The sequence below is a fragment of the Galeopterus variegatus genome, unplaced genomic scaffold (assembly GCF_000696425.1).
Source record: "Galeopterus variegatus unplaced genomic scaffold, G_variegatus-3.0.2 Scaffold6443, whole genome shotgun sequence".
NCBI lineage: Eukaryota > Metazoa > Chordata > Mammalia > Dermoptera > Cynocephalidae > Galeopterus > Galeopterus variegatus.
The window spans coordinates 68,108-80,251 of NW_007732554.1; the positions used below are offsets into that span (position 1 = coordinate 68,108).

At 38.9% G+C, this 12,144-nt stretch overlaps 1 protein-coding gene across 1 annotated transcript in view; it reads right to left on the reverse strand.

Moving 5' to 3' along the window:
• Positions 1 to 12,144, reverse strand: part of BTC (betacellulin) — a 50,150-nt gene that overhangs the window by 5,826 nt on the left and 32,180 nt on the right. The window contains exon 3 of the mRNA XM_008590893.1: positions 3,590 to 3,707. Within this exon, the coding sequence (XP_008589115.1) occupies positions 3,590 to 3,707 (118 nt within the window). The remainder of the gene's footprint in view (positions 1 to 3,589; positions 3,708 to 12,144) is intronic.

Consider the following 12,144-nt stretch of genomic DNA (forward strand, 5'->3'; position numbering starts at 1 on the left):
AACCCCTTCCCAGACACAAAAAAAAAAAAAAAAAAAAAAAAAAAAAAAATATCTGTTGTAATATCAGTACCTTTGTATTAGTAAATTTTTTTCCTTTACTCTCTTTGGACACATTCAAAACACAGAGAGATACTGGTCATATATATAATTATTTAAATGTCATAAAGATTAAATTCTGCTCCTTGGAAAGATTTCTGTCAACCCCATTTTTCTTTAAGAAAGGATTTATTGGCAAGCTGTTCCATAGCTTATGTTTGACAAGAGCCATGGCAGTCAATTCCCACAAAGCCCCAATTAAGAAGATCGCTTAATGCCAATATTGTAGCTGATACAATGCTTCAAAAACCAAACAAAACAACAAGCTCAGTAACAGCCATCAGGTGAAAGGCGAGGCATAATGCAAGCCAAGGAGAAAAAACACCTAATGCCACCTAGTGTCAAAACCCAGTATGAATGAGAGAAAGTTGCTTCCTGCAAGATAGGTAGGTATCTTCATTCCAAGGTCAAAATAACAGGAAGAGAGCTTAGAAATATCTTGAAATATAAAAAATCTGTTACACATAGGACATAGGGAGTAACTTTTAATTGCATGTCTGGAAGGGAGATTCTGCAAAGAGTTTTTATAAGGTTGTAATTAAATCTTATAAACAGAGTCTCTTCCAATTAGCTTACATATTCCTCAACAGATTTACTAAATATGGCATTTTTAAACAATAGCTTCACCCATAAAATGCACAGCAATCATTTTCTGCTCTTTTAGAATGTTTTTCTAATTATAAGCTTTAGGTTCAGTGGCTTGACAATGATTTGATTGAATTTCTCCGTAAGCAGTGCTTCCTGTAAATTGTAGTCCAACGAAGCCGTGCTAGATGGTCAGACCTTAACATGGCTGGTGATACTGGCTCTCGTGTTATTTCACTCTTCAGCAGACCAACAGCGTATCAGCTGATGGTCATTCTCAGTGACTGTATCTCCTCCACGAAAGAGAAAGAAGCAAAGGGAACAAGATTCTAATAACTGTATATTAAATAGCGAATAAATGAATAAGTGGGTTTTTATATAAAGAACATCTTATAGAATAAAATTTTAATTAAAATTATTTTTTTAAAGATGTCTATGATCCTTGAGAGCACTGCAAAGTCAGGGTTTGGGATCATGGTCATGAAATAATGACCAGATAATATTCTAAGATTTATAAGTATTAACTTGATCATTATAACAACCTTTGAAATAGATGCTATCATTATCTCCATTTCATAGATAAAGAAACTGAGGTTCACAGAAGCTAAGTGAATGGGCCTGGGGTCCAAACACAGGCAGTCTAGCTTCCAAGTCCATACCCTATGTAGACGTGTAAATGAACTGTGCTGCATATATAAATAAAAATTATGTCTCTGGGGAAAAAACGTATCCGTATTCCAAAAAAAAAATACTGAGAAGACTAATTGGGGATTTAAATTATTTGAAACACGCTGGTTTTTCGTGTAAAAACAGGTGTCCACACACTCCTATGATTCCAAGCAAATGGAGATATTTCTGGTTTCCCAAAATGGTGGCATTGTCACCAATGATAAGACAGTTTTGCCTGAACCCGTGTTACACCAAGCCCCTAAAACGTGAGTACTGGTTGAATATCCATCACTCATCTCAACAGTAAAATTATGGGACACTTACTCTGTGCTGGGTACCATGATAAATGTTTATGTATCTGGTATTTGGTTTAATCTTCAATGATTAAGAAGAAAGTATTACTACCCCCTTTTGTAGATAATAAAAGTGAGGTCTCAGGAATGTAATTGACCCATAGTTAACACTGCTTGTAACTGAGAAACACAAAATCTTACCTTTGATCTATCTGGCTACAAAATCTGTGCCCTAACTCCTACGTTCTCCTGTCTCCTATTTATTCTGCATCATTCGACTACTAAGGTGTTCCTGGTTCAGATTAATGCCTTGATTTTGAAATTTAGCATAGCATTAGACAGACTATGATAGAGGCACTAATTCATTCATCCATCAGTCATTTCTTGCATACCTATAAATTCTAGGCACTGTGCTTAGAACTGGAACACAAAAATAAATCAGCCATAAGCCCTGCCTTCTAGGAGCTCACAGTCACAGAAAACACGTACAAAGAAACCAACGATTATGCCTCAGTGGTTACAAGCTGTTATAGAAGTGTGACTAGATCACAGAGGAAGGACATCTAATTCAGACCTAGGTGCATGCCCGAGAAGAAGGAATACTGAGACGAGTTGATGTACGATTTGCATCTCAAACCATCAGTAAGAATAAGCTTTCCAGACTATGAGAAGAGCTTGTATAATAAACCATGAGAAGGAATGTAAGATTTTAGAGGCGCATTTGGGAATATGGTGAGAGATACATCTAGAAAGTTAAGCCAGGATCAGAAGAGCTATGGAGGCCAAGGAAATGAGTTTTCACTTCAAATAAAGTGGACAAGCTATTTACTGATCTTAGGCAGGTAGATTATACACTGTGATGTTCATTTTAGAAGGCAGTAGTATCTCAGAAAAGCAAATCTGCACATATAGGAACCAGTTAGAAAAAGGTACTAGATTAAAGGACATTAGTGCTTTTAAGACTCAATATATGCTCCCAAGCCAGTGAGCAACTAAACAATTTTTTTAATCAGTTCTATTTTTCCCAACACACACACATACATATTTTCCTTATTTTCTTACATTAGCAATTTTTATACTCCTCTAAGTATTATCCATGCATATTTCTTTTTAAAATTAAACTTAATTATAATTAAATTTTGAAGAAGTCCATGACCCTGAAAGATTCCACAAAATTAGAGTTTGGAATCACTGTTCTGAGATACTTATGAAAAAAAGAAGTATACTGGGAAACTATGCTGAAGAACATAAACACTGTGAAATTTAGGTCAAAGTTGTACTTAAAAAATCACCTTGCTCCTCTGTGAGGAAAGTTCCCAGCACTTTACAGCGATATCTCTTTAGAAGAAAACAAATATTTAAAAGATGGAAAAAAACAAAAGTTGTATGTGCCTGAGTAAAATTAAACTTGAACTATTCATCTCCTAAGAGCTGAAAAGAGCTTTCTTCCCCCAATTTCCTGCTGTACTAAACAGGCTTTGCTAATCTCTGTTTAAAAGTAGGACTGACTTCCTTGCACTTAACTGACACCTGCAAATGTAGCTTTTAATTTGGCAGGAATTCCTTCATATTTACATTAACTACGAGCCACCTAACACATGCCAGAAGAATTTGTTTCCCTTGGAAACACCCAAGAGATTATTTGAGCTGAAAAGCATCCCTGACACTGGACAGATTCAGTTTTGCTTGCGTAAGGAAGCAGAGGACACTGCCCAGCCTGGAGGTGGAGCTGGACTCTCACACGCTCATATTTCAGGAGGAAAGTGTGCGTCAGCTTCTCCATAAGTAGCTGCTGAACAGGCCCCTAAACAAGTGGCTGGGGGCAGGACCAGGCGGGCACTGTGTCCGGACAGATGGCATGGTTAGCTCAGACTTTCCAGTCCTGTCAAGCCCCAGGCAGGCACCATTCTGCACCCCTTTGCTGGCTGGCTCAGGGTTCCACTTACACGCAGGAGGGCGTCTGCTCAGCCACCACGAAGCGGCATCTCCCTTTGATGCAGTAATGCTTGTACTGCTTGGGGCACCGAGAGAAGTGGCCTTTCCGCTTTGATTGTGTGGTGGTAGCTGGAAAACGAGAGAGTTCAATAAATCAGCTCACTTTAAATACTCATTTGTAAATAGAATCCTATTCCTATCGTGCCAACAGTTTTTCTGTAGAATATATTCCAATCTCTCATTCTTCCTTCTCTCCACACTGGGATAAAAGTCAGACTTTTGTGGCCCCAAAATATGTCTAGAGATTGGGTTAGGAGGATTGTTGTGGGAATGTTTGTTTGTTTGTGACTTTTTTTTTTTTTTTGTCTTTTTTTTTTTACTGACTGGTAACGGGATTGCAACCCTCGGTGTTGCGCCCGCACCGCGCTCAGCCAGTGAGCGGGAACCAGTCTCCACATGGGATCCGAACCCTCAGCGGGAGCGCCGCCAGGCTCCCAGGCGGTGCACTCTCCAGTGCGCCACCGGGCCTGCCCGTGACTTTTTTTGAGATTAAAATTTGTTGTTTATTTTTTTACTGTGAAAAATTTAATATATATGCAATAAATCTGGCTATAGCAATCAACAACTCATAGCCAATCTTATCTTTTTTATACCGCCCCGTCCCTTCTTCCTTTCCCCTGGATTATTTTGAGTAAATCCCAGTATCATAGCATTCATCTGCATATATTTCAGTATGTGTCTCTAAAAGATAAGAACTCTTTTACAAAAGACATAACTGCAGTACTTAACCACATTTTAATAATCAATAATAATTGCTGAATATAACCAAACATTAAACATGTTTATATTTCTCCAATTCTCTCATTCTCCGTCTTTCTTACAATTGATTTGTTTACATCAAGATCCAAACAAGTTCTGCTCGTTGCATTGGTTGCTATGTCAGAATGTTTGATATTTTAAATAAGATTGATGTTCAACCAATCATTCAGAAAATTTGTGTCACTTAAAGGGACAAATATAGGCATGATAAGAGAGAAGGCTTTCTTTCCATGAAGGTATCAGAGCCATGCCACAGAAGGGAGGGCTTTTTTGTCCATTTTTTGGTTATTGGTTTTTGATGTTGCTGCTGTTGTTTAACTTAAACACATAGCACTTATTGAGTGCCAGATGCTGGTCCATTTACTTTTCACTTCATTATTATCTCATTTAATGCTCATATGAGCCTTGTGAGGTAAGCACCTTTCTAATCTCGGGTTTATGGATGAGCAAAGCACAGCACATAGAGGGTAAGTTGCCTTCCAAGATCACACAGCTAGGAAGTGGCAAATGGGGACTCGAACCTAGGCGGTCTTGCTCCAGAGTCTATGTTTTTGACTGCTCTACTCTGACGCTCTGTGGAGCCAGCTGTTCAGCAGGTGTCTGTTACCTGCTCTCAGCCTGTTGCATCCAGAAGTCGTGCTTGCCTCATTGGAAGATCGTGCCTCTCATTTGGCTCCTGGATGCCCTCTCCTGCCCTGAAGCAGGAGGGAAATACTACAGGCCTCATGTCCTGGATTTCAATCTGAACTGACTTCCTTGTCTTACCCTTTTAGAGCCTTGATATTTAATTTTTCAAAAAGGGATAGTAACAAATAACAATTATCCCATCACTCACATGTAAAAAGTTTCAACAAATAACAATTGTCAAGAGAAACAATACAAAAATACTAACTAGCTGTTTCATCTGTTGATTCACAACAGAATATGCTCACATCCAGAGAAAACAACTAACTAGTCAGCTCCAGCCCAAAGTTAAATTTTTCATGTTCATGGTATAACCAGCAGCTTGCAGGATTCAGACACCTGTGGAGCCAGAAAGACTGCTTCATAAGGGCATTTCACACTAGGTTTGGTGTGGTGCCTGGCATCCCAATGACATTAAATAATCTTTTTATTAATAGCAATGACTACTATACTTCTTAATTAATATTATGACATGGGTACATATAATTGCCCAGGGCCACCAGAGAGAGGAATCCCAAAGGACTTTGAATGATCTATACACTGCAAATTCTTGTGATGCCAGGTCAGAGCACAGAGTTTCAGGGGATGACAGGACATTACTGAGGGACTGGCTGACCTGGTTTTGGTTGGTGACTTGATTACCACCCATGCTGACTGCTTTTGCCTGCCAGACGTTTGCTCCCATGCATGGCAATCAATGATACTCTTGTCAGAAGGACTGCAATTTCTCCAGAAATGACAGCAAAATGTGTCAAAGGCAAAGACCTGTGTATTTTCACAAATAGATTCATGTCAACTTCCATTTGTTTAGTGTTTTCTATTTCCAGAGCCCTGTAATAAGCACTGGGAAACACCAAAGAAATAAAGGATACCCTATCTAACACCCTATCTAACTATCTAAATTGATGCAATAAAACAAACTAAAAACAATAATAAGCAATCAACCAGTAAAAACAACCATAGCAACCATATAAACAGTTGTAGTACACTGGGAATGGTGGAAAGAACATTGGATTAGGAGGAAGGAAATTAATGATTAATTTTTAGCCCTGCCTTTCATAAGCTGTATGAGTTTGGACAAACTAATTAAGCTGTCTGAGCCTCAATTTACTCATCTGTAAACTGAAGATGATAATATCTACCTTGAAGGGCTGTTGAGAGGTGCAAATAAAAAACATATGTGGGAGCTCCTAGCAGAGTTCTTGGGACAGTAAAATCCCCAGTAAATAGAATCTTTAAAATCTTGGCAAATCTAAGAAAAATCTTGTATAAGTATGAAGAGTGCTTACCAAATCAAATATGAATTTCTGGAAAATGTAGATTTTAGGATGAGGTAAGCAAGCAATTGCATTACAAAGACTGTCAAGAGCAAAGGTACAGAATCAGGAATACACAATCAACTGCAGGGGTGGGAGGCAGATTTAATCAAAATGGAAGGGTCACGAAGGGAGCAGCCAAGGATGTCTGTGAATGGAAGTGAGAAATCTCAAAGTCTGTAGGCCAAAGCGTTTACATGTGAAATACAAGAGACAGCTGAAGATGGTTCTTACAGATGAAACTAAATGGTACATATAAAAAATAAACTGTGAAGTATTCTATTAATGTATTAGATAAAAGAGTGCAGACTAGATTAGAGCAGGAAGATCCCAGGGGCAAGGTGAACACCAGGGCATACCTGAGCCATGTAGACATGTGAGATGTGGGTCTGGGCTGGGGGATTGGAGGGCAAGGAGATGAATTTGAGAGGCAGCAAGACTTAGTGACAGATCTGGCATGACCCAGAAAGGCCTGTCCTGTTTTGCAAAGCATACCTGCCTTTAAACATAAGCCATTTGGGCTATGTGTCCTAAACTTTTCTAATTCCTCTAGTTGTTGAGACCCTTTAAATGTGCCCAGACTTTTAATAAACACTGTACAAAGTATGATACCAAAAAGCAAATTAACCAGCAGCTGCCGGATGCAGTGATTTGATCAGCCTCAGTTCATCCAAGCAGCACAAATCCATGCCAGGGAAATAGCTGCCAGGTCCTGTTTTGATTGCTCACAGAACTCCCTCCCTCCTTTGCCAAATAAGCATGCTCTTAAGTATTCCCAGCATTATTTGGATTTAAAAACCTTTCCATGCCACCAGGAAGAAAATGTCCAGTGGTGTCTCTATGGATCTTTAAAATCTGATAGAAGAGTAAATCACACATACTGCCACAAAAAGAAAGAAAGAAGAAGAAACACCAGATGGGATCTTCCCCTGTCATGAAAATGAGAAAGCTTATCAGCATTCTCCCTTGTGAATTGCACCTAAAATTCCAGTTGCTTTTCATCTACTATTCATCAAGTTCATGTTATCTGAAAATTGAACAACTATAAAACCTAACATTTTTGGCCTATCATGAGACCTGATGATATAGGACAAGAGAGGAAAAAAATCTACCCTTCCATTCCAGAGATGTTTGTCCAGAAGAAAAATTAATCTTATGACAAAAGAATGATTAGTCCCAAGTGTTGTGTTCCCCTGTTGAGAGGTGAATGGCACGGTCTTGAAAATGTTGCGACCCAAGAGTCCCCTCATCCTGGAAGAAAGAGGTAGAACTTAATTGATCTTTTTTCCTTCCACTTTACCCCTTTCCAATTCACATTCCCAATAACAAAATATTCTTCTGGAAGTGAGACTGTCTCATAAAATTTCACTGGAAAACTACATCCATTTGTGGGCCAGGCTGCAACACAATTTCATAAGTGGATGGGCTCCACAGTTAATCTCAATCTCTTCATGGGACTCTATATTCCAAAGACTCTAAAAGCCAATTAAATAAGAAACTGTTAGGATTACTGCAGGTCAGTGTATGTAAAAATCTGATTCTGAGAGTTTACAAAAGGGATTAGAAGTAAGGACATCTTCTTATATCATATGGGCAATTAGATGAGAAGTGGTCATCTTCCTTGGGTCACCGTGGATAGTTAGATGACATGTAATAGATTCCTTTGAGCTAAGCCAAAGTAGAGGAATTCAGCAGACACCCAAATGACTTAGTTTCAATATGAAATTTTCCTCAATTTGGGGGGATGCTTTGATTAAACATAGCATGGTTCCTTGGTCTTTCTCTATATGATTCTAATACCCAAGACAAAAGAAATTTTGTCATGCCTTTGTGACTAAAACTCTTCAGAATGAATACATTAGGTTTCTTTTCCATAAAACCTTCATTATTTATGCCAACAGTGCTCATTACAAATCTACTTAATGGTTTTATAATTGGCACTGATATCAGCAACTCTATTCTGAAGTCAGTTATGATGGCAATTAATATTCCAATTATTATTACAATGCTTTTTTTTTAATAGTTCTTACAATGGTCATAACCTCATAGTTAGCTGTAGCCCCTTAGTTAAATATATACTTAAATCTTTATGTAACAGATTGAAAAAGGGGTGCTAAATTTTAAAATAGAAGTCCCACAGGTGTTAACAAGGAGAGAGGAAGGAAAGCAAATAACTACAAATTCATCCTCCCATAGATATCTGACATAAAGAAAAGGAAGAACCAGTGCACAAAGGAGAGGGTAAGTGGTCACAGCAGAATTTGGAGAAAAGTTTCTTCCTAGTCTATAAAGTAGAGCTTAAAGCTTTAATATTCTACTCCTTGGTTTCCAGGCATTTTCCCAGTAGGAATTTCCTCAATTTATAAACTTCATAAGCCAAAAGATGAGGAATAAGGTTTTATATTTTTAAGTTTGTTTTTCTTCTTCTCTTGCCATCTGTCTCTTTGAGTCAGGGGAATGTAAATTCACCATGCCCTTGAAGAAATGCAAACTTTAGAGATATATTGTAATTGAGAATTCCCATTTGTCTAAAATCCAATGACACTTCCTATAGAAAAGTGAAAGGGGAAGTTGCAGGTCACAGATGGGTTAACCCTTTCTGAGCTACTAGGATATGTAAATAGGGATTGTAGTCAGGTGGGGGAGGGGACCAATGTGGCCATATCGCATGTCTTTTAACCAGGATGGCCCTGCCAACCATTTCTGAGCTTACAGGAGTGGGCCTTTACTTACAGCTGTCCTTTTTCATTCTATCCCTTTAAAGAAAAAAAGAAAGAAAGAAAGAAAGAAAAAGAATCTGGTGTTGAAGTGTGAGCCTATTTGCTTGAGTTTAAAATTGTTCATGGCTGGGGGCAAACAAAGATCAGTGCACAGGAAGAAACTGGTATTTCCTTTTGGTTTTCAAGAATGCATGCCTTAGAATTCTCATGGAGTATGACTCCTCCTTCCCTCATTCTCCTTTGCTGGTTCTTCCTCATCTGCCTGAACCTCCACAGTTTTGCAATGCTTTCTCATCTCTTCTCCTCTCTACATTCCCTCTCTGGGTAATCTCATCAAGTCCCCTGTCTTAAACACATCTTTATGGTAATAATTCCCAAACTTAGTTTTCATCCCAGATATCTTCCCTCAATGCCAACTGTTCAACCAACATCTCCACTTGGATGTCTAATCGGCATTTCAACTTAACACTCTCGAAATGGAATCCTTGATTTTTCCTCTTAGACCTGGTCTTTCTTTATGTCAATATCCATTCTTTCCATTATTTAGGCCAAAAATCTTGGAGTCATCTTGACTTCCTTTTCTCTTACTCTGCATCCAATTCATCAGCAAATCCTATTGGCTGTATTCAAAATATATGCAGAACTATCCCACCATCACCACTGCCCTGGCCTGAGCCTAACATCATCTCTAGGCTGAAAGTACTCTCTGTGGCAAGACCGCTGACTAGTCTCCCTGCTTCTGCCTCTGCCCTCTTAACTATCTAGTCCACACACAAAAACCAAGGTGATGTCATTAAAACTCACTCAGCATAAAAGTTGAAGTCTTTATAACACTTGGCAAGGCTCTACATGACATTACCCATTACTTCTCTTTCTCCATTACCTTTTTAATCTCATCTTTGACCATTTCATTCATTGTTGCATTCTTGGCACCTGGAACAGGGTCTGATGCATAGTAGGTTCTCATAAGTATTAGTGGAATGAATGAACACCTCACTCAAGTTAAAATATGACAAACAAAAATTAAAATGCTTAGAGACTGAAATTATTTGAAATGAAATTAAAAAATCATTTAGAAACAAGAAGCACCCCTAAAGATCACCTGATTCATTTCTTCATTTTATAGATTTCAAACTTAGTCTTTGAAAGCTTAAGTGACTTGCTAAAGGTCACACAGTTGGTCAAAAGAGATCTGCTCCTGCTCCATATTAATTTTTTGTTCAAGAACCTATTGTCCTCACCTCAGCTTTACTTTCAAGCAATTCTTGTTTTAGGATTTCTCTCACATGTTTCTCATTTTGATCTTCCCATAGGATTCAAAGCAGTTTAACATAGTGATTAACAATACACATTCTAGAGATGTTCTCTTTGAATTCATGTCAGGCTACTCTACTTACTGTGTGACCTAAAACAAATTATTTAACCTCTCTATGACTCAATCTCTTTATCTGAAAAAAAGAGGACACCAAAGGCACTGCATGGGATTATATGAATTAACACAAGCATATGTAAAATACTGAGAACAGTACTTGGCACGTAGCAGGAATTTGATAGATGATGGATGTCATTATTTTTACTAAAAGTGTAGTTGTTGTTATTGATGGTGCTATGACCTAAATGCATAAAAATGTAATAAAATAAAACAGCAAAGAAAGGAAGGAAAGAGGACCTCAACACTCCTTTCCCTCATGAGCACACTGAGTCAACAACAAAATACAGAAAAATTCCCTTTGTGGGCCGGCCTGGTGGCGCATGCACTAGTGCGCCGCTTGGGAAGTGCGGCTGTGCTCCCGCCGAGGGTTCGGATCCCACATACAGACCGGTTCCCGCTCACTGGCTGAGCGAGGCGTGGGGGCAACACCGAGGGTTGCGATCCCGTTGCCGGTCCCGGTCTGGTACGGGGGCGACACTGAGGGTTGCGATCCATTGCCGGACACGGAAAAAAAAGACAAAAAAAAAAAAGAAAAATTCCCTTTGTGAGAAATCCAGAAACTAGTTGAGAAGCTCCTACACTCTGGGCAAGTGCAAAATCAGCCACATTAGAGCCTGTAAGAAGGTTTTAGGTAGCCTCTCCCATTATCTCTATCCCCAATGCAGCATCATATGATCAGGAAGAAACTCCCTAGATCCCAACTTGTCCCTGGGAAGGAGAAGAGTCAGACTGCATGTATAGCACCCCAACTTTTCCAGGGGCTGCTCAGAAGACAGGCTTCTGTCTTGACAGTATCAGAGTGCTGACAAGACCCATCATACTCTGGCCATTCTGGGACCAGTGAGATTAGAGACAGCAGTTAAGGGTGGCAGTCTCTGTAGTCCAAACCCCTGGCTCAGCACAGACTGAATGGAGGAAGAATACCAGCTCCCAGCTTTTCCCTGGGGAGGGAAAGAGTTAGCATGTCCAATGATCCAAGTTTCACAGTCTGTGCATGAGACTGGCTTCATTCTCACTTGTCTCAGAGCACTGATGGGAGCTGAAATACTCTTGAGGCCTGAGACCACTAAGATTAAAGAAATCAGGTTGGACTAGCACAAAGGTTTGAAAAGCCCTAAAATCTCCTACCAGACTGATTGATGAAGGTATCCTCCCATACAAGTCCAGTTGATGAATACTGAGAGAGGAAGCTGTTTTTTCTAATGTGCAGATACCTACACAAAGTGTCAAGGAAAATGAAGAAACAGGGACAAATCTCTTAAAGAAAGAAACAAAATAAACCAATACTAATGAGACAGAGACATGTAATTTACCTGACAGAGAACTCAAAATAACCATCATAAAGTTGTTCAGTGAGGTCAGGAGAACAATGCATAAACAAAGTAAAAATTTCAACAAAAAGATAGAAAATATAAGAAAATCTTAGGGCTGAGTAATACAATAACTGAACTGAAAAATTCACTAGAAAGGATCAACAGAAGACTATGTCAAGTAGAAGAATCAGTGAACTTAAAGACAGATCACTGGAAATTATATATTCAAAGCAGCAAAAAGAAAAAAGAATGAAAAAGAGTGAGGAAGCTTAAAGGACTTAT